Source organism: Zalophus californianus, chromosome 3, assembly GCF_009762305.2.
Source record: "Zalophus californianus isolate mZalCal1 chromosome 3, mZalCal1.pri.v2, whole genome shotgun sequence".
Taxonomy (NCBI): Eukaryota; Metazoa; Chordata; class Mammalia; order Carnivora; family Otariidae; genus Zalophus; species Zalophus californianus.
This window is the reverse complement of record NC_045597.1, coordinates 4,448,893-4,475,571: the sequence shown is the minus strand read 5'-3', so window position 1 is coordinate 4,475,571 and position 26,679 is coordinate 4,448,893. Positions and strand designations below refer to the sequence as shown.

Sequence of the window (26,679 nt, the reverse complement as noted above, 5' to 3'; positions counted from 1 at the left end):
TTTCACTTTGCACAATGTCCTCAAGGTTCATCCATGTTGCAACTCACGACAGGCTTTCCTTCTATTTTAAAGCTGTATTCCATTGTATGTATATACCACATTTTCTTTATCCAGCCATCAGTCAGTGGACCTTTAGTTTCCACCTCTTGGCTATCCTGAATAATGTTTCAGTGAACATAGGTGTGCAAATATCTCTTTGAGATCCCATTTTCAATCATATTGGATATATATAGTGGAAGTGAGATTTACTGGATCATATGGTACTTTTTTTTTAATTTTTTATTGTTATGTTAATCACCATACATTACATCATTAGTTTTTGATGTAGTGTTCCATGATTCATTGTTTGTGCATAACACCCAGTGCTCCACGCAGAACGTGCCCTCTTTAATACCCATCACCAGGCTCACCCATCCCCCCACCCCCCTCCCCTCTAGAACCCTCAGTGTGTTTCTCAGAGTCCATAGTCTCTCATGGTTCGTCTCCGCCTCCGACTTACTCCCCTTCATTCTTCCCCTCCTGCTATCTTCTTCTTCTTTTTTTTCTTAACATATATTGCATTATTTGTTTCAGAGGTACAGATCTGTGATTCAACAGTCTTGCACAGTTCACAGCGCTCACCATAGCACATACCCTCCCCAATGTCTATCACCCAGCCACCCCATCCCTCCCACCCCCCACCACTCCAGCAACCCTCACTTTGTTTCCTGAGATTAAGAATTCCTCATATCAGTGAGGTCATAGGATACATGTCTTTCTCTGATTGACTTATTTCACTCAGCATAACACCCTCCAGTTCCATCCACGTTGTTGCAAATGGCAAGATCCCATTTCTTTTGAGGGCTGCATAATATTCTATTGTGTATAGATCATATGGTACTTCTATTTTTAATTTTTTGAGGAACATTCATACTGTTTTCTGTAGCAGCTACACTATTTTACATCCCCACCAATGGAGCACAAGGGTACCACTTTTCCCAAACCATTGCCAACACTTTATTTTCTGCTTTGTTTGTCATTAAAGTGACCATCCTAATGGGTGTGAGGTGATGGCTCATTGTGGTTTTGATTTGCATCTCTGATGATGAGCGATGTGAACATATTTTTCACATGCTTGTTGACCGTCTGTGTATCTTCTTTGGAGAAATGTCTATTCAAGGCTTTTGCCCACTTTTAAGTCAGGTTATTTGGGGTTTGCTGTTGTTGTTGCTGAGTTGTAGTTCTTTATATATCCTGGATATTGCTGCCTTATTAGATATATGGTTTGCGGTATTTTCTCATTCTGTAGGTTGCTTCTTCATTTTGCTGTTCCCTTTACTATGCAACAGTTTTCAAGTTTGATATAGTCCCGATTGTCTATTTTTGCTTTTTACACCCATTCCTTTGGTGTCATATCTACGAAATTGTTGTCAAATCCAACGTTACAAGATTTTTTCCTGTATGCTTTCTTCTACAAGTTGATAGTTTCAGGTCTTAAGTTTAGGTCTTTAATCTATTTTGAGGTAGTTTTTGTATATGGTATTAATGTAAGGGTCCCACTTTATTCTTCTGCCTGTGGACATCCAGTTTTCTCAGCACCATTTGTTGAAGAGAGATTGTCCTTTCCCCATTGTGTAGCTCTGGCAACTTAGTCAGGGATCGTTTGATCATATACATAGCCGTGCATTTATTTCTGTCTATTCTGTTGTGTTGGTCTGTAAATCTATTTTCATACCAGAAACATGCTGTTTTAATTACTGTCACTTTATACTATGTTTTGAAATTAAGAAGTGTGAACATTCTAGTTGTGTTTTGTTTTGTTTTTCCATTAAGATTGGGCTATTTGGAGTCATTTGAAATTCCATATGAATTTTACTACGATTCTTTCTATTTCTGTAAAAAATGCCACTGACATTTTGACAGGGATTGCATTGAATCTGTAGTTCACTTTGAGCATATTATGGACTTTTTAACAATATTAAATCTTCCAATCCCTGAACACAGAGTGTATTTCTATTTATCTGTGTCTTGTTTAATCACTTTCAGCGATGTTTTGTAGTTCTCAGTGTACAAGTCTTTTGCCTTCTTGGTTAAGGTTATTACTGATTATTTTATTCTTTTTAAATGCCATCATTGATGGGATTGTAATTGTAATTTCCTTCAGATTGTTCATTGCTATTGTACAGGTTGTGTGTTGATTTTATACTGTACCACTTTGCTGAATTTATTTATAAGTTCTAATAGGTTTTTCATGGAATCTTCCTGTTTTCTACATATAAGATCATGTATCTGTAAACAGAGACAGTTTTACCACTTCCTTTCCAGTTTGGATGCCTTTTATTCCTTCTTGCCTAATTGCTGTGGCTGGGACTTCCAATACAGTCTTAAGTAAAAGTGTCAAGAATGGGCATTACTTACTTACCTTATTACTTACCTTAGAGGGAAAGCTCTCAGTTTTTCACCCTTGAGCATGATGTTAGACATGGGCTTTAATATATGGCTTTTATTATGTTGAGTTAATTTTCTTCTAGTTTAGTTTGTTGAGTGTTTTTATCGTGGAAGAGTGCAGGATTTTGTTAAATGCCAATGAAAGCAGACCCTATGACCATTTTGATCAAAGAACCAATGAATGAAGCTTCTCCCTGGCCTGCTGTGGGGTCACATGGACTCTCATCTCTGCTCTTGCTTGGCAGATTGAGTTCTGCTGTGCTTGGACTTAGCCTGTAATTGGTACTATCAGAGGTGCCCTCAGCTCCACTACTCAGTTATCGGGCTGTCCACGGGGCAGGTTGTCTGAGAGGGGAACGTAGGAAAAGGGAGGAAGACATGATGAGCATCTTCAGTATAGTGTCTTTCTTTTGGAATACATAAGTTCTAGGAGGATTTGTTGGCAATTGTATTTTAAAACCATAAGAACTTAATGTTTAGTAAAATTAGTGGAGAATTAGAACATTTCACTATGGATGTAGTTGGAATAACAATTTAATTTGGTGTCAGTATATGAACAATGCACTGTTTCATTTTTCAAGGTTATCAGGAATGAAATTTAAATGGTTGATACAATGAATCATGGAACACTACATCAAAAACTAGTGATGTATTGTATGGTGACTAACATAACATAATAAAATTTAAAAAAATAATGGTTGACAAAATCTTTAAATGGTAAAGTCCTGTGCCAACAAGGGTACAAGAAAGTATTGCGGGCAGGATTATGAATTGTTACATTTTGGAGACCAAATTGCATTTATGTATTAAACATGAAGATTTGTTTCATCACTTTTAACCCAATGTTTTCACTTTGGGGAGTCTATCCCCAAAAAACAAGTAGATGAAGGCATGTGTAAAATTATATTTTAACGTAGCATTTTTGGAGTAGCCAGAAAAAACAAGCAAGCAAACAAAAAGCCTACAGAACAGCTTGAAACTCCATCAGTGGGAAATAATAAATTACGGAAGGAATTAACTCTTTTTTTTTAATCTGCAAAAATACTCATGATATTTTTACTGAAGCAAATCCATTGCAGTGCAATGTGAATAGTAATTGTCTATTAGGAAGCCTATACATATATAAAATCTGTGTGTGTGTGTGTGTATACCAACCTTTGACTCAGTGACACACCAAACAGTATTCTTGAGCTTGATACGTATTTTTCTCATTAAAGGTTCAAAACAAGAATACATACACGGAGGTGTTGGTATACAGTTTGTATATGTTATCTGACTCATGTAATATACACAGTAATATCATTAAACTGTTGATATTAGTTACATGTAGAGAAAGCGATTGCTGTAGGTAGGAGAAAGAAGAGATCATTAGTTGGTATACAATACTCAAAATTGTATTGACCTAAGGTATAAGTGAAATAATGTCTAATAAAAAGGATCTTTAGACAAAAATATGGGTTTTGTTGTACTTAACATTGAAAAGATAGAGCTGTGGTGGGGGGTGATTTGTATGTGATTGCCTTAATAATTTCCCCCTCCCCTAGTTCATAGAAGTCTTTCTAGTGATATGGTGTTACAAATTGGGGCATAGTGGCTTGTAAAATTGCCCAAAGTAAAGAAAAGATGTTTTAAATATGTCACTCATGAATTACCAAGCAAGTCATTATGTATAAACATACATATATACATGCATACGTACATTTATGTCTGTAATATAGTCCCTAAATCTCCTGTCTGTTTGTCTCTCCACCCCCACTGATCTCTTCTTAGAGAAATGGTAGCATTCTATACATGGTTTACTCCGCTGTGCGTTTTTCACTTAATACATTTAGGAGTATTTAGAAAAACATAAGAGAAGCACTTTCATATTGTTGAAATTTTAAGGATCTAAGCATAATTAGAATACACAAAAGTTTATATTGAACTTCAAATTTCTTTTTTTTAAGATTTTATTTATTTATTGGACACAAAGAGAGAGAGCACAAGCAGGGGGAGCCTCAGGCAGAGGGAGAGGGAGAAGCAGACTCCCCGCTGAGCAGGGAGTCCGACATGGGGCTCCATCCCAGGGCCCTGGGATCATGACCTGAGCCGAAAGCAGATGCTTAACCAACTGAGCCACTCAGGTGTCCTAAAAATCATTCTGACAATCTTTTTTTTTTTTCCCCCAAGATTTATTTATTTATTTTAGAGAGAGAGCAAGTGCCTGCGAGTGTGGGGAGGGGCAGAGGGAAAGCATCTCAAGCAGACTCCCCACTGAGTGTGGAGCCCCACGTGGGGCTTGATCTGAACACCCTGAGATCATGACCTGAGCAAAATCCAAGAGTCGGCTGAGTTACCAACTGACCCATCCAGGTGCCCACATATCTGACAATCTTTTTGTTTCTCATAAAACCTAAGATGTAATATATAATACAGACAAGGTCACTCTATATAATAATTAACCAACCTTAATTCATTAAATCTGATTAATTCGCATGCATCACGGTTGGCATACTGAAGTACAATAAATTACCAGAAATCTAGTATTGTCAATCTAACACATGCTGATAAGATTTTGATATATGAATTTCCATAAATAGACAATTGTACATTTAGATAAGCCAGCCTAAATTCTTGATTATATAGATATGGCCACATTAAACACATGTGGCCTACACAATGGATACTGTTTATCGCCTTCTTTCCGTGAATGGAGCATCTACGATACATCTCTCCTGTGCTAGATTTTGGTTCTGTAAAGGCAAATAAAACAGACACAGCTTCTGCCTTCATAGAGTTTGGGGAGGGAGATGAACGATTAATAGGTAAATAAACAAACATATGCACATGCAATACAAATATGCAATAAGTGTTGCAGTTGGAAAGAATAGATTTCCCTGAAAAAGAATTGTCTCCCTTCTACTTGGGAGCAGGAAACATCATGTGTCCTTTTTTTTCTTTCTTTCTTCTTTTTTTTTAAGATTTTACTTTTCAGTACTCTCTACCCCCACCGTGGCGCTCAAACCCATGACACCAAGATCAAGAGTCACACACTCTAGGGACTGAGCCAGCCAGGTGCTCCCCTTGCTTTTCTAAATCAAATTAACCTGCCTCAGCCCTCGCTGACCTATCTGGCTGAATTGTCAAGTCTGGGTGATTGGATGGAGAATGGTTCTGATGTCAGGGCATACTAATCTCTTTTTGGGGTTGGTTGAAGAGCCATCTGACTTATGGGATCTAAGGCCACTGGAGCAGTGCCTCTGATTTTCTATATATTATGACAACTGCTGGTGTGCTTGCTGTCAAAGCCCATATCGGGTGATTCTAATCCTGAGTTCATTCTAGGACAGTGTCACTCCTTCCATACCAGCCTCAGCCAGGACATCATTTTTCCATGGCTTCTAAAGACACCGTTTGTCTCTGGTGCCCACCCCCACACAGACACCCATCGGAGGTCCTCCGGGGGGGCAGACACCCCCTTGTCTTTCCAGTCTCTATTCTGACTGCCTGTCTATTGGAAACCGACATGAATGGTGTATAGTTTGAAAACCCACATCAATAGAGCATGTGCTGGGCACAGACCCTGAAGGGTTAGAGTGGAAAAAAGCTCATCTGCCTTCTGTAAAGAAAAACAGAAGCAAGAGAAAGCATCATTGAAGCTGAAACAGTTGTTTAGGTGGACTATTTTCATATCAAAAACTCAGTTGCAAACGCAATGCTATAAACAAGAAGTAATGGCTGAATGAAAAATCTGCTTTTTATATGATGATCAGCTTTGTATCATCATTTTACTTTTGAGAAAAGGATTGTTATGCACATGGACAAAAGACTGAGGTGCGACCTCCAAAGTTTGCTTTTCCTGGAACTTGTAAGTAGAAAACGGTGCTTCATCTTTTGTTTCATTTTGCGGAGGTTACAAAATTTTCATTCCTTCTGAGATGTTAAAATAATAGTAAAATGGATAAGCATTCACTTGTCACTTAGATTCAGAATTGGGGTATATTTTGCTTTACCTGTGTTACTCTGTTACATCCATTAAGTATTTATCTTTTATGTTGAACTACTGTAAAGTAAGTTGCAGTATGATGACACTTTATCCATTAATACTTTAGTGTGCCTCCCCTAAGAACGAGGATGTCCTCCTGCGTAGCACATTCTCAATATCACACCTACGACGATGAACAATGAAGTAGCCAGTTCATATTCAACTCTCCTCATCTTTTCCCCAGATGCCTTTGAAAGTTTTTTGTTTTTGACCTGGGATCTTCATCTGGTTGTACATTGCATTTGGGTTTTATATTTTATATTACAGAACAAACTATAATAAGTTAAAAATATGCAAAATCACCTTAAAAAGTAGAATATCCATGGGACAAGACTAACAAATCCAGAGGAAAATAATTCCTCAGTTAGAGAGAAGAGTGGTCAGGCGCTAGGGTTTAGAAAGTGGAGTTCAGATTGTCGGCACATCTCCTGAGTGACCAAGGACATGGTGACCTAGAGAGTGTGGGTGTTAGAAGAGATGTGCTCTTATAGAGGAGGTAGGTTCGTTTTGCTAACATGGGTTGATAACAGTAACTATGAAATCAATCCAACTAAATCCCCTGGTCATCTCAGCAGCCTTGTGTTTCTAATTTTGCTTCACTGGTGTGTTTGCAAATGAATCAGCATATTTGAGAAAAGTTGCAGATCAATGATCAAGAACTGTCTGTCTCTAGTTTTATTTTACCTTGTAAATAAATTAGCACACATGTTATTTTTAAAAAGAATTTAGAAAAAATATATATATATATATTAGTCTTTGACCCGGTATCCTAAATCCCTTGGGATATCCTAGGTGATAGCAGTGTCTTCTGATCTAATGAGGTGACTCTTGGTGGGCTCCTGGATGGGGCTGGTTACTGAAAAGACCAAGCTAGGATTAGAAGCTTGGCATTTTCTGCACCCTATCATCCCCCTTCTCCAGAGAAGAGAGAGGGGCTGAAAATGGAGCTAATGATCCATCATGCCTAAGGAAGCTTTCATAAAAATCCTAGTAAGTATGAGGTTTGGAGAGCATAGAGGGTTGGTGAGAGCCTAGAGGTGCTGGAAGAGTGGTGTTCCCGGAGAGGGCATGGAAGCTCTGCACCCCTTCCCACTTACCTTGCCATGTGCACCTCTTTCATCTGGATATTTCTAGGTATCCTTTATTATAACCTTCTGCAACAAACTGGTAAAGAGGAAGTAGACTGTGTCCTGAATTCTGTGAGCTGCTCTAGCAAATTAACCGAACCAGAGGAGGGGGTCGTAAGGACCTCTGATCTGTAGCACCTCCATCAGAAGCACAGGTGACAGCCTGGATTTGTGATTGGCACCTCAAGAGTGGCAGAGGCAATCTTATGGGACTGAGCCCTTAACCTGCGGGATCTGATCCTATCCCCAGGTAGAAGGTGTCAGACTGAGTTAAATTGTAGGGCACCCAGCTGGTTTTGCGGAGAATTACGGATGGGGGAAAGCACCCACACATCTGATGTCAGAAGTGTTGTGAGTGTGGTAGTCGTGTGAGATAAAAGAGATACATGGGAAGAAGACAGAGGTTTTCTTTACAAGCAGATTTGAGCAAGAACTATGTGTCTGTCTGTAGCTTTATTTCATAAACAAGTTAACATGTATGCCGTTTTTTAACGTGGTTTTTTAAAGAGCTTTAAAAATTGTCCATAGTTCTTCACTAATCAGGGAAATGGAAATCAAAATGACAGTGACATATCACCTCTCATGCATTAGGATGGCTACTGTCAAAAAAATAGAAGGTAACAAGTGTTGGCAGGGGTGTGGAGACATTGGAACCACTTTGCAGTGTTGGCGGGAATGCAAACTGTGAAGTTCAGCCACTATGGAAAAACAGTATGGAGGGTCCTCAAAAGATTAAAAATAGAAATACCATCTGATTCAGCAATTCCACTTCTGTGTATATATCCAGAAGGATTGAAAGCAGGACCTTCCAAGAAGTATTTGCACAAGAACATTCTAGCAGTATTATCCACCATAGCTCAAATGTGGAAGCCATCCAAGTCGATCATCCTCCCTCAGTGATGGGTGAGTAGATAAACAAAATGTGGTATTGCATCCGCCAGGGTTCTCCAGAGACACACAAACAACGGGATATGTACATGTACGCACAATATTCTAATACGAATCCGAAAGCCCAAGAACCCGGAGAGCTGATGCCATAAGTTCCAGTCTGAAAGTTAGCAGGCTCCAGACTCCAGAAGAGCCAGGGTGAGTTCAAGTCTGAAGGCAGGAAAAGACCTATGTCCCAGCTCAGCAGTGAGACAGGAGGAGTTCCCTCTTCTCTGAAGGAAGGTCACCCTCTGTTTTATTTGGGCCATCAATGGAGTAGATAAGGGCCCCCTACATTAATCACAGGCATACATACAATGGGAGTATTGTCCAGCCTTAAAAAGGAAGGAAATTCTGACATAAGCCATAACATGGATGAACCTTGAGGACATCATGCTCCATGAAACAAGCCAGTCATAAAAAGACAAATACTATATGATTCCACTTATCTGAGGATCTAGAGTGTCAACATCATAGAGACCGAAAGTAGAATGATGGTTATCAGGGGCTGGGGCAGGGTAGTCGTTAGTTCAATGAGAATAGAGTTTCAGTTGTGTGAGATGAAAAAGTGCTGGAGATGGATTGTGGTGATGGTTGCCCAACAGAGAGAGATGGTAAATTTTATGCTGTATGATTTTGTCACCATAAAAAAAAAAAAATGTAGGGCCAGAAGAGGCATTATAGGCAAAGGACAGTCCTGGGAATCAAAATACCTTTCTCTGTATACTAAGTAGCGTGGAGTGGTCCACACACACATTGCCGCCTCCTGGAGCCCGAGATGATGTATAAATCCTCTTTGTGCTGCAAAATCCATGACATCCAGAGGTTTCCCAAATTGAAATAGGTTCCCTTGTCTGAGTTGGGGTGGAAATTATAAATTCAAAAGTCCAGCTATGTTAAAGAGAAATTGAAGAGTGCCTTTATAAAGGCAGGACTGTTGAGTTAAGTGCGAATGTTACTATGTTACAATGGTACTAGGTATTGCCACAGTGGTTTCTAAAACAACTTTTTTATTTTGCACTTTTGAAAGAGTTCTTTTCTCACATTCTAACTAGCAATACATAATTAACAACTAACCATCAACTATAAAGGGTAAGGTGGTAAATTTTATGTTATTTGTATTTTAATGCAATTTTATGACCTATAGTTAATGATTTAAGGTTAGTGTTCTGAAATGGTGAAGGATTTTTTTAAAAACTTTTATTTATTAAGTAATCTCTACCCTCAATGAGGGGCTCGAACTCACCACCTCAAGATCAAGAGTCACCTACTCTACGGGCTGATCCAGCCAGGCGCCCTGAAATGGGGAAGGGTTTTAATAGTCACCAGCAGATAGAGTTTATACTTTATTCACTTTCATTTGTCATCCTTGGTTAATTATCATGAGTACTGCTGGTTGATAAGTGGCAGTGAGAATCTCACAAGAATTTTGCACTGCATCGTGATTGCTTCTCCTGAGCGTGGAAATACCAACATGGGTCTGGATTGTGTTTAATTTTTGAAACTATTAGAAGCCCATTATTCAGTTTAAAATATGTAAACAGCTGAAGCCGTGAGATAACAGATTATGCTTTTGGTTAAAATTCTGGAAATCACCCTCTTTTTTTGACCCTAGTGGTAGAACAAAGAGACCTATTTTTAAGAGGAATAGACAAAAAAAAAAATCAGTTCATTTTAAATGCAGAAAATACAGGAGTAATCATCAAGACGAATTTTTACTAACGTATTAGATAAGTTTTATGACTCCCCACAATTATCTAATACAACTTTTACAAATTTTCTTATAAATTTGTTGGGCAATCAGACTTGGTAATAAAACGGTTTGAGAACATGAGAGTTTTAGCTTTGTATTTTGAGTAGCAGGAAAACAACAAAAGAAGTTGCCGATTGCCTATAAAAGACTAAACCAATGGAGATTTAATTTTCCTTGAGACCCTGTGTCTACTTCCTTTGCTACTGTTTCCTCCCCCCATGAATAAGTTCTCCTGGCAGGACTGTTGAGTCAAGTGCGAATGTTACTATGTTACAATGTTACTAGGTATTGCCACAGTGGTTTCTAAAACAACTTTTTTATTTTGCACTTTTGAAAGAGTTTTTTTCTCACATTCTAACTAGCAATACATAATTAACAATTAACCATCAATGCTTATTACCTTTATTAACTTTCACTTCCTGGGTTATTTTGGCTTGTTTTATTTCTTTTCTGGTTTCTTCAGAATATTCTTGTGTTTTGATGATAGCTTTGTTTTCAGTGCTCTGATTTCGTTAGTTACTAATGCCTTGCTGTTTTAATATAAATTTTTTCCCTTCTCGGTGCTTTCCAGGTAGTTTCTAACTTCAGTTTTGCATACCTCCTTGATTCAGATTTTATCTGCGATTGTAGTTTTGCAGTTTCTTTTTCTTTTTTTTTAAAAGGCTTTTTTTTAAAGATTTTATTTATATACTTGAGGGGGTGGGGAGAGAGAGACAGAGAGCACAGAGGGAGAAGCTTATTCCCTGCTGAGCAGGGAGCCCAACATGGGGCTCAATCCCAGGACCCCGGGATCATGACTGGAGCCAAAGGCAGATGCTTAACCCACTGAGCCACCCAGGCACCCCTGTAGTTTTACATTTTCAAGTAAACAACTCTGATCAGCTTTTTAAATGATTTCTATTACTAAACTATAATCAATGAATGTGATATTTCAGTTATCTATTGCTAAGTGACAAACCACCCTAATTTACTGGCTTATAACAGTGATGATTTATTATTTTTGTGATTCTGTGGCTTTCTGGCAGATGCATCTGCTGGTCCCACCTCAGCTCATTACCGTGGCTGCTTGCGTCTGGACTGCAAGGCTCAAGCTGGCCTCCCTCACACATTTGACACTAGATGCTGACTCCTGGCTGGGACACTGGGGTGCTTCTCCATGTGTCTGCCCATCCCCCAGTGGATACACTGACTCTCTTACATGGTGGTCTCAGGAAAGGAGCCCAAGAGAGTGTAAACTGGAACTGGGTCGCATCTGCCATATTCTGCTAGTCAAATCAACTCACAAGGTCAGCTCAGATTCAGGGGGCAAGGAAATAGAGAAACCTTTTGATAGGAAGAGCTACAGAGTCTCATGGCAAATGGACTTTCACCAGAGGATTTATTCTCACAGTCTTCCAAAGCTACCCATCACAGCAGCTTATAAAAAACTCTACCTTTGGAGCACCTGGGTGGCTCAGTCAGTTAAGCATCTGCCTTTGGCTCAGGCCATGATCCCAGTGCCCTGGAATCTAGCCCCACATCCAGCTCTCTGTTCAGTGGGGAGCCTGCTTCTCCCTCTCCCTCTGCCTGCCATTCTGCCTGCTTGTGCGTGCTCTCTCTCTGTCAAATGAATAAATAAAATCTTTAAAAAAAATAAAATAAATTTTAAAAAACTCCACCTTTTTGAAAGTTGTTAATGTTGACTTAATTTTGTGTTTCTTGTATGTTTGGGGAAAAAAATCTCTTTTTCATAGATATGAGTCATTATCTTCCTGTCTTTTTGAATATCTTTACACTAATAATATAATGTTAAATATTATAGCATCAGTACTCATAAACCTAAACCATAGGAGGAACAACTGGAAATACACAAATAAAATATTAGTTGTAGGGACTTTAATCCATCTCAGTTAGTCTGTAACAGATTACATAAACAAACAAACAAAGGATATTGTGGACTTTAATAAAAATATATGTGTTATAGTCACACAAATGAAAGTATTAGTCTACAAAGAAACTTTAATTTTTAGAAATAGGAAGAGGAAATGATCATAATGCAGTACAATAAATGAGAAATTAGTAAGAAAAATGAAAAAGAAATTTTGGCAAATTAAGACAAATTACCAAATATCTCTTTTTTGTTTTGTTTTGTTTTAAATTTTAAAGTGTGAGTTTTTTTTTTAATTTTTTTTACTAACATAATGTATTATTTGACAGGTCTGTGAGTCATCAGTCTTACACAATTCACAGTGCTCCCTTTACTACATACCCTCCCCAATGTCCATCACCCAGTCAAATACCTCTTAAATGACTTCTGAGTCAAAGTAGAAAACCAAACCAAATTGTGAGATTTTCTTGAAAATAGTAATAATAAAAATATTGCTTATCAAATATGATTGAATTTTGCTAAACAATGCTCTTAGGAAATTTAATAGCCTGTTTGTTTATATCAAATAAGAAAGGAAATGAATGATTTAAGCATTCTACTGAAGAAGTTAGAACAACAAAACACACTTAAGAAAAGCAGAACGAAGCAAATTCTAAAGATAACAAGTAAAACCATCTGTTGATTAGTTAGATGATAGTAACCAAATAAGTTTTAGCTATCTTTTCATGAAATAAAGGGAGAAATCATAAGTAGACAATTTAAAAAAATAGTAAAAAAAAAAACAACCCACAGATACTAACATTGAAAACCAGATAGAAACTATTTTGTATAACTCTATTATAATTTGAAATTGTTTGAAAAGGATGATCTCACACAGCAGAATTTAACCTCCAGGAAACAGGAGTTTTCAACCTTTCTTTTTAAATTTCTTTTCTTTTTTCTGCCTTCTCTTTCTTCCTTTCCTTCTCATCCCTGGCACCTGGAGCATTAATGATGGACTGAATGGTATTTCATCCACTGTGCTTTCCCTGCTTTATTATTTCATTTTTCTTGTACAGAAAAAATATATACAAACTCCCATTTCCCCTTATCATTACTGCAAAAATTTGTTCATCAAACCCTCTTACTATCCTTTTGGCATCTACACTCGCTCTAGAAATTTGTCATTTGTCATTTGTCATTTTTGTTAGTGTGAATTTGTACTTTCCTTTTTTCTTTGTCTTCCTAAAATTTACTCATTTTTTGTTTCAAATAACCAGATTCCCTTATCCTCTCTGTTGTGTGGTTGCTTGCTATCTATTTTATTCTTTTTTTTAAAGATTTTATTTATTTATTTGAGAGAGAGAGCATACAAGCAGAAGGGAGAGGCAGAGGGAGAGGGAGAAGCAGGCTTCCCGCTGAGCAGGGAGCCCAATGCGGGACTCGATCCCGGGACTCCAGGATCATGACCTGAGCCGAAGGCAGTTGCTTAACCAACTGAGCCACCCAGGCGCCCCTATTTTACTCATATCTTATCTTCTTTTTATCTTCTTTCTTTAAGCTTAATTTGCTTTTTTTTTGTTATGGTTGTTTTTAATTTTTCAGGGCTTTGGGAACTGTATGCTTAGCTCATTATTTGCCATTCTTCTTTGCTACAGTGCTCAACCGGAATACTCTGCTTTCTCTTCAGATCACATAAATCTTCCACCTCTTACTAAAATACACAATCGGAGCTGTCATTTCCCCCTAAAAAAGAGTTTGAAGTGCATCTTCCAGGGTTTGGCGTATTTCCTGCAGGCCCCACAGACTTTGCTTGTGCAGGGATTTCATTAGGCTTCCTTGGGTCCGTTTTTCTCGGAGCTACCACTTGGTACGCACTTTCAAACTGGCTTTAGGTCTTTATTGGATTAAGAAAGGTTTTTTTTCCCCCTTCATGGTTTCAAATCTCTGTGTCTTTAATCCACCACGTTACGTGTCCCTGTCTTTTGTACTCCGCGCTCTGAGGCGTGACATTCCCTCGGGCCTGCAGGCCAGTCATTCAGAGCTCTGAAGTGACCATCCTTGCCTTGGATTCATCTCTTAAACTGATTAACTGGAAAATTATGGGAATCTTTCTCAGTTCCTAAAAAAATTACCTGCAACTGAATCTCCTATCAATTTTAAAAAATTCATGTTGTCTGCCCCTACCCCCTTTGTGTATATGCAGGGGGATTTCTGTGTCCTCTTTCTTCCTGGGACCACTCACCTTTCCTAAACATGTCCTTGGCATCCTTTAAAAGCATGGCATGGCTTCAGTCTTGTCAGCCCCGCTGGTGGGAAGCCAGCTGGCGCTGTGCCCGCAGAGAAACTGCAGTCTGCCCCTGAGGCATGAGGGCAGGCTCGCCTTTCCTCTCATCTGCTTCCATTCTCCCAGCCCCAGGCCAGGAGGACTAAGTGTCCCCATCTAGTTCCTTCATACGTGCTCAGGGGCCCAGGAAACGTGGCCCACTCCTGTGGGGCTGATGGCAGCCGCTGCCTGGACCACAGCTCTCTGCTCACCCTTCACGCACAGAGCACTGAGCCTCCCGTCTCACATCGAGACTGTAAACCGTCACTTGTCGGGAAAGCCTCACACCATCTTTCCGTCTCAGACCAGTTAGAGCCCCAGGCATCACTACCATCCAGCTGCCTCTGGGCCCCCCTGCAGTTTGGCTCCCTAAACAGGTCCCTGGGAGCTAGTAGGAAGGACAGAAGGATGGATTCACACTGTGTTTCCCTTTGTGGCTCCCCTTTGTGTGTTTGAGTTGCTCCCCTCCCCACACAGAGACCTACAATTCTGCTTTCATATTTTCCCTTCGGAAAGAGGTCACTGAATGTATTCTGGTTCCACACAGAAAAGACAATCTGTGACCTACATCTCCACATGGTAGCACTTGTAAAGGTCTTGTTTTCTTAAGTTTCCTAACACTGTGAAATAACTGAAGTTATAAAAAAATAACTTTAAGTAAAACTGGGAAGAAGACTCTTAATGAATGCATCAGTTTTTTCCAGCTGTGGATGCTGACCTTTTCTCTTTATATTGTAGTTTTTAAAATGTGGACATGTGGAAAAATTCTGAAAGAACATTCAAAACTGTTCTGTACAAAAAGTCTTTAATTGCAGGACTATAAATATCCTCAAGCTAGCAGAATTAGTTAGGACGTCTCTGGGAGGCTCAGCATCTAATCATGTAGCAAGTGGGCTTAAAGAAGAAGGAAAATGTATTACTTAATATAAGAAGTCCCTGAATATGGAACATGAAGATTGATGACTTCAGCAGCACAGTCATGGGGTTCAAGACCAGGTCTCTTCCATGACCCTGCTCTCCTACCCTCAGCCTGTCAGCCTGGGCATCTCAGCAGTTGCAGACTACTGGCACCATTCTCTGTTGTCCTGTGAGGACGTGTGACAGAGTGAGTGTTTCTTGTGTTTCTCTTTAAAGATGACGAACTCTCTCTCATGAGCCCACCCCCACCCCATCTGCTTGTTAGAAACCTCACTAGTACGTCCACGCTTAGCAACCAAAGGCAATGTATGTGGAGTCACCAGAGCTGCATTTCAGTGATTACGATTTAAGCATGCAATTGGTCAGAATCTCACAAAGACAGACGTCTAAGTGAAATCAGTTTCTACCCTACCACCCAGCAATGCACTCCTAGGTATTTATCTGAAGGATACAAAAATACTGATTCAAAGGGGCACATGCACCCCAATGTTTATAGCAGCACTATCAACAATAGCCAAATTATGCAATAACCTCTTTGACCTTGGCCACAGCAAATTCTTTCTAGACAAGTCTCTAAAGGCAAGGGAAACAAAAGCAAAAATGAACTACTGGGACTTCATCAAGATAAAAAGCTTCTGCACAGCAAAGGAAACAGTCAACAAAACTAAAAGGCAACCCATGCAATGGGAGAAGATATTTGCAAATGACATATCAGATAAAGGGCTGGTATCCAAGATCTATAAAGAACTTACCCAACTCAGCACCCAAAAAACAAATAATCCAGTCAAGAAATGGGCAGAAGACGTGAACAGACACTTCTCCAAAGAAGACATACAAATGGGCAACAGGCACATGAAAAAAATGCTCCACATCACTAGCCATCAGGGAAATACAAATCAAAACCAATGAGATACCACATCACATTAGTTAGAATGGCTAAAATTAACAAGTCAGGAAGCAACAAATGTTGGCAAGGATGTGGAGAAAGGGGAACCCTCCTACACTGTTGGTGGGAATGCAAGCTGGTGCAGCCACTCTGGAAAACCGTATGGAGGCTCCTCAAAAAGTTGAAAATAGAACCGCCCTACGACCTGGCAGTTGCACTACTGGATATTTACCCCAAAGATACAGAGCTAGTGAAAAGAAGGGGCACCTACACCCCAATGTTTATAGCAGCAATGTCCAAAATAGCCCAACTGTGGAAGGAGCTGAGATATCTTTCAACAGACGAATGGATAAAGAAGATGTGGTTCATATACACAATGGAATATTACTCAGCCATCAGAAAGGATGAATACCCACCATTTGCATTGGCATGGATGGAACTAGAGGGGATTATGCTGAGTGAAATAAGTCAAGCAGAGAAAGACAGTTATTATATGGTTTCACTCCTATGTGGAACGTAAGGAATAGAGTGGAGGACCACAGGGGAAGGGAGGGAAAACTGAATGAGAAGAAATCAGAGAGGGAGACAAACCATGAGAGACTCTTAGACTCTGGGAAACAAACTGAGGGTTACAGAAGGGAGGGGGGTGGGGGGATGGGGTAACTGGGTGATGGTATTAAGGAGGGCATGTGATGTGATGAGCACTGGGTGTTATACACAACTAATGAATTGTTGATCATCAAAAACTAATGATGTACTATATGTTGGCTAATTGAACATAATAAAAGTAATATATATATATATTATTTTTTTAAAATAGCCAAATTATGGAAAGAGCCCAAATGTCCATTGACAGATGAATGGGTAAAGAAGATGTGGGGTGTGTGTGTGTGTATATATCATATATATCATATATATATGAATATTACTATATTGGAATATTACTCAGCCATCAAAAATGAAATCTTGCATTTGCAATGACGTGAATGGAACTAGAGGGTATTATGCTGAACAGAATAAATCAGTCAGAAAAAGACAAATACCATATGATTTCACTCATGTGGAATTTGAGAAATTTAAGAAAACAGATGAACATAGGGGAAGAGAAGGAAAAATAAAATAAGATTAAAAACAGAGAGGGAGGTAAGCCATAAGAGACTCTTGAATATAGAGAACAAACTGAGGGTTGCTTGGAGGGGAGGTGGGTGGGGAGATGGGGTAATGGGGTGACGGGCATTAAGGAGGGCACCTGAAGTAATGAGCACTTGGTGTTGTATGCAACTGATGAATCACTACATCCTACCCCCCTGAAACCAGTACTATACTATATGTGAACTAACTTAAATTTATTTATTTATTTATTTATTTATTTATTTTTTTATTTTATTTATTTATTTATTTATTATGAGAGAGAGCATGAGTGCACGCATGCAGGCATTGGGGGAGGGGCAGAGGGAGAGAGAATTTTAAGCAGGCTCCACGCCCAGAGTGGAGCCCGACTTGGGGTTTCAATTTCACAACCCTGAGATCATGACCTGGGCCAAAATCAGGAGTCGAGTCGGATGCTTACCTGACTGTGCCACCCAGGTGCACCTTGAATTTAAATTTAAAAAAAAAATGAAGTAGTGCAGAAGTTAGAAAAAAAAATCAGTTCCTAGATTTGGGGCAGGAAAGAGTCTGTTAAGGTAGTGAAGTAGCCTTGGTTGGGCATGCAGACATGTCTGACCTGCACTCCCCACCTCCATCATTTTACTTCTAACATTTATTGAGCGAAATTCCGAATAAGGTATTTTAAATGTTTGTGAGTTCTGCCTTACTAATTTTTACAGGCAGAGAGTAATATTTCTTGCATGGGTAGAATCACTCTATCATTTCTCCCAATGTTTTTGAGGTGGGTTGAGTCTGAGCAACTTTTATTCAAGTATTCCTAGGTGTCAGTGTGTGTTCTGTGTCTGTGTATGTGACACAGACAAATTCATTCATGTATATGAAATAGGTAGATGATTGCAATGACTGACACATATCCATCTTAATACTAATTAAAATTTTATTCGTGTTGGTATTATAAAGGTAAAGAAGAGCAAACTGTACTGCACTATCATTGAAAATATATTGAAGTCAACAGAAATTTCTTGAAAGCACACCCTTAAACACTGTTACTCAAGAGCATTACATCCGAAAGCAGTCCCACAACAAACTAAAGATGCATTTGCAAATGAAAATGAATACTGAACAAAAGTGGATGTTCTTCCCAACGGTGACACAAATTCAGCTCCCGTAAATGCACATGCTTCTATTTTTAATGTAACTATTGAGAATTAGGAATTAGTATTGCCAACATTATTTTTTATATATGAAATGACCAGAAAACTATACCATTACTTCACAGTTAAGTTACCAAGTGATTAGCATTTAGCCTTACAAATCCATTTCACTGGCTGCATATATATTTCCAACAGAAAACAACGTGATTGTTTCTCAAATGTAATAATTATTCGTATCCAGCTGTTTACCATATTTTGAGCACTTTAGGAAGCCGGTTTTACCAAGATCAATTGTTAGCTACATCCACATGTCTAGAAGAGTTGTCTACATGATTGAGTGGTCCAAATCCTCAGGAAAGACAATTTGTCCTCAAAGAAGTGGTATAAGAGGGGTGTCCTAAAGGTGCTAATTCTTCATAATACTATTAAGCCAGAAGTTTCTAATTAAGCTTTTTGAATATTTTTGAGGTTTTCAGTATAAGCTGCAGGCAGCCAAAGAGTGCATGTTTGTTTTATTCTCTGGTTCACACCCTTGGATAAACTCATAACTTAAATTCTTTTCACATATACTCTCACATGTTCCCATCTACGCAATCCTGAGTGGATGGGAGAAGGAACATGGATTCATTTATTACATCTGGTAGAGCTGTATTACACAGGAGTGTTTTCTATTCTAGGTGAGAAAAAGAAGTGGGTAAAAATAGCTCCATCCTGGCCGAGAACACTCTGTGGCTCAGGTACGCTGGCTTCCTTCCCTGAATAAACTTGTGGTATGGCATGTTATTCAGTGAATAGCATGCTATTTGTTGAACAGAATTTCAGTTAAATTATTGTCAAACTGTTTCCTCAGCAGGAAACAGATCCTCGATTTATGGAGTAATAACTTCCGTTTGTTCCTCTAGTAAGAAACTCAGGAGCACATGACTGCCATTTGGTTTCTACCTGTCTCCGGAGAAGTTCAGTGGTGGCATCGCTGTGGGCGACGCACACACGCCTTGGCCACGAGCTCACACGTGGGTCGGGGAGGCCGCCGCCCTGCTGCCCTCTCCATGCTTAGGGTTGCCCACTGCCTGGTGCGAGATGAGACACGTGTTGTAAGTCGACCCGCATGGAGGCTGCTCAGTGGCTCTCTCTGGAGACAGTCGGCCATGAAGGTCTCTGCCCCAAAGAGAGACGGAGGCAGAGCTAATTCTCTAACACAATCAAATTAGTCCCTGTCTTTGGACTTTTTACAGCAGAACATGGAGAAGCATGGCCCCCCCGGAAGTGGAAGAAGGTCAGCTCCCAGGAAGAAGCAATGGCTGCAAGTGTCCTGAGTGAAAGAAGAGAGTGATGGGTTTCCAGCTCTGCCTTGAATTCTTTTATTTCTGTATGTATGTAGGTAACACTCGTACACACACGGAACCTGAGTGAGTCTCCCTTACTTTCACACAGAGGGTCTAATATAGTCCCCAAACGAATTCTGTTTTCTCTGGAACGTTACCTAGTGTGTGTCACCAAGATGGGCCTGGTGACAGGGGCCGTGACAGAAGCGGTCACCTGATGTCTGCCACACACTCAGAGAAGACGTCCTTCCACCTCAGAGATTGGAGAATGGCTGATGTGGGGGGACCAAGGTCATCTCTGAAAGAACTTTGTGAAGTTTTTCTAAAGTTCTTTAAAAGTCATTTAAAAAGGTCTTAGAACTCACAAAGAAAAAAAATAACAGTCCTAATAGGTAAAAATGAGTGTCTGATGACATCACCCCTAGCACGCACACCTCGGTGGGAGGTCTCTGTGGCTCCTGGTGAAGGTGAAGATGTGCAGACTCCCAGCAGGTGTCTGCTGTCAGACCCCTGCAGGCGTTACAGGGGGACATGCACAGAGACATCTGCGGTGGTGCTGTCTGCAATAAAACTACTTCTCGTAATGAGTGAACATGGATGAGAAATGGAGGCAGCCTAAATATAGTTTGTTCTGCATTCCTATAAGGCTTGTTAGAATTCTCAGGGACAGCCATCCTCCCATTTCACAGATGAGGAGGCCACGTATTTTGCCCAGAGAGAGTCACAGCCTGGTTCTGGAGCCCTTCTCCTTGCTCACACGGTTTCTGCAACTTGCTGTTTGAAGCTGGTACAGAATGGGAGGGGGACGGAGCACACAGAGGAGTCATGTGTCCCTGGCCTCAGCTCATGCCCAGGGACACTGTGGAGGTGTGAGCTCCTGACCACACGCCTGTGCTGGGGGCAGAGCAGCCGGGAAACGTCCAGAAGCCCGCCATCAAGACAGGGCAGGACTGCCGTCTTTGCAGCCAGACCAAGTCCAGCAGCAGAGACTGGAAGCCAAAGTGTCTGTGGGCTGAGTCAGGTTGTTCGCATGCCCATTAGGCTGGGGCAGAGTCAGCCTAACAAGGACTGTAGGGAGAGAGCATGCTGCTCCCAGTGGGGCTGGGCGGAGGCACTGGGAGCCGGAGAGAAGGCTGGGTTTCCCAGACCGCGTCGCAGTGAGCGACCACTTGCAGATCGGTGGGAGGGCTTGTCAGGGTGGCCAGTCCCAGTAGGAAGGGCGCGCACAGGTTTCCCCTCAAAATGCATCCCCTGCAGAGAAAGAACGCCTCCGATGGACTCTAAATACACCTCCCAGATTCGGTCACAGTCTGTGTGTTGCGTTGCTGAGACAGTAATAAAGCAACTATGCCCCAGTGGACTTCCGTGCCTCCTCTGAGGTCGTCTCATTCTGTTTCCTACCTAGAGACCGTTCATAAATCATTCTCCAGCTGAGTACAGTTCAGGGCTGCCACTTAGCTTATCTGACCTTCACATTAATTATTTTTATTACAGCACCAGGAACCTCAATGTTCTTTTCCCCCTGCCGCCCGGAGCCATGTGGCCCCGAGTGGGGCAGCCCTGCCATGCTTGTCCCGCACCTGGACGGCCGCAGGGCTCTCCCCAGTGGACCAGCCCACACCTCGAGTCCCGTCACGCCGGGGGATGCACGGGGCCCGTGTATGCGTATGTGCGTGTGTGTGTGTGTGTGTGTGTGTCTTGAGATGCCATTAAAATTCTTACAAAAACTGAAAGTGAAATGAGGAAATGATTGGGCAATCGGATTGAAGGGCCAGTGCCAGGAAGACCTATCATACAGTGGGGGCCGGGATGCAGCGGGGCAGACGGCGGGAGGCTCAGGAGAGCTCTCCTGCGGGCGACAGCAGGGCCAGGCCCTGGAGTCAGTGCAGGACACCAGCAAGCACAGCTCACAGGAAATGATCCATTCCCTGCGCTCGCTCACTCGAAAGGCCCGAACCTCCAAAGTTCCAGGAGTGCCATGGATGGCTGTGCAGGCCAGCGGTCACGCCTTTCTCCCTGCCTGGAGAGGGGAGAAGAAATGAAACTGAGGGAGTGTGTCTCCATCCCCCCCCTGAAGGAAAGCCCCTCTGTCCCATTCTCCAAAGATGGAGCGCTGCTGGCCGTGACCCTGCTGCTGGCCCTGATGGCCGGCTGCCTCTCGGTGCTGGCTTTCTGCAGGGTGGCCGCCCTTCAGGCCGAGCTGGGGAGCCTCCAGGCGGAGCTGCGGCAACACCAGGCAAAGCGGCTGCCAGGCCCCCCCCAGGCCGGAGCCGCGGCCCCCGGGGCAGCCGTGCGGAAGGCTCCAGCTGTCACCTCGGCTCTGAAAGTGAGTTTGCAGCAAGCAGCTGCAGCCCCAGGTGTGGGCTCCCCCCGCACTGCCGCCTCCTGCACCTCAGATGTCTTTGCAGTAACTTGGGGTTTCTCTCTTCTTAGGGGATCTTCGCACCACCCGCTGCAGGAGAGGGCAACTCCAGCCAAAGCAGCAGGAACAAGCGTGCCCTTCAGGGTCCAGAAGAAACAGGTAGGTTTCGGGCACAGAGGCATTTACGAGTCAGGGAGCCTGGCGTCCACAGGTGTGGAGGATGGCCTCTGCTCTGGGGGCCCGAGAGTGGACCAGTGCACGGAGACTGTGAAAGTTGCATCTAAACTGGAGGGGGCTTCCGGGCACAGCCCGTGCACAGCACATTCTGTCCTTCAGTGAGCAGAGCCTGAGGGCTGTCCTGTCCCACAAGCAGAGCGGAGGAGGAAAGGGCCACATAGTCTCACAGATCATGCCTTTGTCAGAAACCTTGTCTAGCCCTCCAGGAAGAAAGTACCGCATGTTAGCGTAGATTCTGTCTACCGAAGTCAGAGAAGGCCAGGTAAAGGTAAACACTTCCTCAGGGCGCATGGCGTGCCCTGCCTCCCAGGGAAGCTCATATTGCAGCAGGTGTGCGTTTGTGATTTCTTTGATTTGTTGCCTTAGTTTTCAAAAAGTTCATTTTACACACACACACATGCACACATGCAGAGATTTTAATGCTTTTCCAGGAAATCCACAAGTTTATGATCTTGTAAGAGTTCTTAAGTGATTCCTGCCTTTGTTCATGTCCCACTTACTCCAGAGTCTTACAGATCCCTGAAACCTCGGATTGGGCAGGGCATCCCTCAATGCTCGACTCTAATTCCTGCATTTCGAAGATGAAAAGCAGTATTTGTATTACATTCAATAGCAGCACACCTTAAGAAATCCTTGGTATTGTTTCTCTTTTATTTATTTTGAAGGAACATGTTTGGAGCACAGAATGTGCCGGGCAGGCACGTGCTGGGATAGTTATTGTCACGGCTACTGTGTCCTTAACCTTCACACTGACTGTGAGGTGAGCAGAACAGGTGTAGTTCTGTACATACAGGTTTGCACTTGTGAAGGGAAGTGCATGACTTACTGACTAGGTGCTCTTCTGTGAGATCACACACACACACACACACACACACACACACACACACATCAGATGCTCTGGCTGGAAACGTATTTTTCACTAACTGCCTTATTCATGGACAAAATTCTTACCTATTTCATAAAGACCGTGATTTTAACATATGCTTTGTGTCAATTATCAGAAACAGTTGGATTGAAACATATATAAACTAGGAAACACTAATACTTTTACTATACTTTAACACATAAATTATTTTCATACTTTGCCTTTTGTCATCTGTATTTCCTACGTAATTGAAAAAATGTAGCATATGGTATATTTTTGTGTTCACTTATCATTATACAATAAGCATTTTCCCTATTTCTAAGTAATTCCATATTAGTTTGCTGTATCATGCAGTTATTTAACGTGACCATTTCCAAAATTTTTGTGCAGATCTCTTGTTTCTGAGGAATTACATGTTCCATATAAGTTCTGTAGATAGACTATCAGAGCTAAAGGGGATGAACATCTTTACCACCCTCGCTGCCTCTTGCCATGTTGCTTTCAAAATGAGTTATAAATGGATGCAGTCAGAAATGCAGTGGACAAGTTCTCCGCATTCTTACAGCATTTTATCTTTTAAAATTTATTTTGGCTAATTTAGTAGTTGTAAAACAGTATCTCAGATGTAATTTGTTGCCTGCTTGCAAATAAGAATTTCTTTCTGCATATTTGGATAACTTCTAATTTTATGTTCTGCTAATTTTTATTTATAACTTCCCTCATTTGTCCTAATTTTTTTTGTAATTTTGAAGAAACTATATTAGACATTCTGCCTATCAAAATTCTGCTGTAAATATTTTCACAATATTTTGCTTTTTTTAACTTTTTTACAGAGATTTTACATCTGTGTATTTAATGTGATAAACTTTTCCTTTTGATCGTCTCTAATACATTAAAGCTAAAAATGTATTTATTCATAATCTCTTACATAGCCTACTGTATTCGCTGCTACTTTGACTTCTATCTAACGTAGTGTTTTAGTTTGGTACTTAACTCCTTAATCCTCCTGACGTTCATTTGGTAGATCACGTCTACTAACTTTAACTTCCCCTTTCTTCTTTTATTTTTTCCTTCCAAATTACTGCTAAATATCTCAACTAAATTTATTGGATGATTCTTTTTAACTTGTTTGCATTCGAAAGCTTATTGTATTATATTAAGTTTCTCATATATAGTTGAATCTATTTTGGACAGTTTTTTCATTGATTTATTATTCTATTTATCTGTATTAAATAAAATATTTTAAGTATTTTGTAATATAATGAGCTTTAATATCTGGTCGGGTCACAGTACCGCAGTCTCCTTCAACCTCCATGCTAGTATTCCCCAGCCTCTGCACATTAGTTTTACAGATAAACCCTAACTTTACCATCACAGAGAGGATGTGGGCTCTTTATAGCAGATTTAAGAAGAAAGGACATTGAGTAAGAAATTAATTAACTCCTGGAGTCCCACGTCCCCAAAATACTCTCTGTTATATTTTAAATTTTCCTAACATGTGCAAATTTTTACAAATTTATGATTTTATGGCATCCAAAAGTTATATGCTTATTAAAAATTTTCCCTAAGTAATTTGTAATTGTTAGAAAGTTTGGAAAGTAACAAAAAATTCTATCAAGTGAATCAAAATTTACCCAGCTTCCAAAGTCCAGATGTAACTGCTATTGTCATTATCATGGTTTGCCTGAGATTTTTATAGACCTTTTGTATAGTACATATATCTGTGTAGTGTACATAGATATAGCATGTATGTGAATTTATCATACATATGTGTAGATAACATATATATGCAACAAACAGTGCATCTCTATACACACACACACACACACACACACACACACACACACACACACACTCATAACATTCATAGATCAGAGATGGAAAGCTTCAGGAGGAGAACCTCAGTGACAGGTCCTATTTACTCTTCCTCATTCATGAAACTGGCTTGAATGTTGTTTTAGACGCCATCCTTTTGTGCAGGGAATATGTATTTTGTTTAGCACTACAAAATTAATGTGTCCATAACCAAGAAGTTTGTCTGAAACTCGTTGATTTTTTTTTTTTTTTTGTCTGTTTGGTACTGTCTTTTTTTTTGGAATTGAGAAAACTACTGTTTGAATCTATGCAGCTTTGTTTTTTTCATTTCTATTCTGGTTCTGATTTATTTTTTGACGATATTTATTTGTGTATTTATTTCAGAAAGAGAGAGAGACCATGATCTGGGGGGGTTGTGGGGGGAGGGAGAGGAGAAGCAGACTCCCCACTGAGCAGGGAGCCTGACTCTGGCTCTGGTTTAATCCCAAGACCCTGAGGTCATGACCTGAGCCAAAACCAAGAGTTGGACGCTTAACCGACTGAGCCACCGCGGCGCCCCTAGTTCTGATTTATTTTAAGTAAGACTCAAAAACTTTAGGTTGTCCCTGTTACTTTCAAAGTGTCCAGCCATTCATGTTCTTATTTATTAATTTTCTATATACATCCTAGAACCATTGACATTTTTTGTTGGAATTTTATAAAAATTGTAACTCTGAAGAAGAAAATGGAATTTTTACATGGTTTAATTTTATATATCCAGGAACACTTAATATCTTTATTAAATATCAAATTTTAAATTTCCCGATTAGGTAGAATTTTCCTTGTATAGGTTTTACTCTTCTTTCATAGTTAAGTGTAAAAAACGTTTTGTTGTGATTTTGGAGTCCTGGGATTTTCAAATAGGTTGTTAAACTGTTTAAAAATGTACAGAATTTTCAACAAATAATGCAGCATTCGATCAATCTCATGGTTAGTTTTAAGCCACATCAACACACTTACTGGATTTATACTTAATAGAATTATAGTATTGTTTTAGATTTTGTTTTTAGGATACTCTGCTTTCTGCATATTCTGTCATTTTATAACTATGTCAAAAAGGTTCAGAGCTAAGTACTGCTGAATAACACTCCAGAATGTTGCCCATTTTTATTTCTCTGTAAATCGAGCCTAAATTTCAGCAGGCACTTCAGTTTTATTGTGTGTTTGTTCAATCTGTAAGTAAACTCCAGTGTGTTGGGCTAGAAAGCCCCACGTCCTCAGCACACAGCACACCTGGTATTACATAGATCACCTGGGGGAGGTTTGTACGTGTCCTGTCTGTCAAGCTAAAGAGGAGAGGCTTCTGTGCTCTGGGTCCTGTGTCCTTGGCACATTCATCATGATACTTGTACACAGTAGGTGTTCTGTGAATTTTTGCTGCTCGATTTTGGGCTCACTATGAAGTAAGATGCAGTGATCTGGCATCATTGGAGGGGGGGATTTTCCCGTATTTCTTTTTTTTTTTTTATTATGTTATGTTAGTCACCATACAGTACATCGTTAGTTTTTGATGTAGTGTTCCATGATTCATTGTTTGT

At 40.5% G+C, this 26,679-nt stretch overlaps 1 protein-coding gene across 3 annotated transcripts in view; it reads left to right on the top strand.

Moving 5' to 3' along the window:
- TNFSF13B (TNF superfamily member 13b) overlaps positions 1-26,679 on the top strand; it is an 84,953-nt gene that overhangs the window by 31,385 nt on the left and 26,889 nt on the right. The window contains exons 1-5 of one of the 3 annotated variants that reach the window (XM_027590993.2): positions 6,235-6,274; positions 19,176-19,235; positions 19,401-19,592; positions 19,734-22,149; positions 22,257-22,344. In XM_027590993.2, the coding sequence (XP_027446794.1) occupies positions 21,802-22,149; positions 22,257-22,344 (436 nt within the window). In that variant the 5' untranslated portion in view covers positions 6,235-6,274; positions 19,176-19,235; positions 19,401-19,592; positions 19,734-21,801. Of the gene's footprint in view, positions 1-6,234; positions 6,275-19,175; positions 19,236-19,400; positions 19,593-19,733; positions 22,150-22,256; positions 22,345-26,679 lie in introns of those variants that run through there. The other 2 variants (XM_027590992.2, XM_027590994.2) reach the window with 2 other exon arrangements.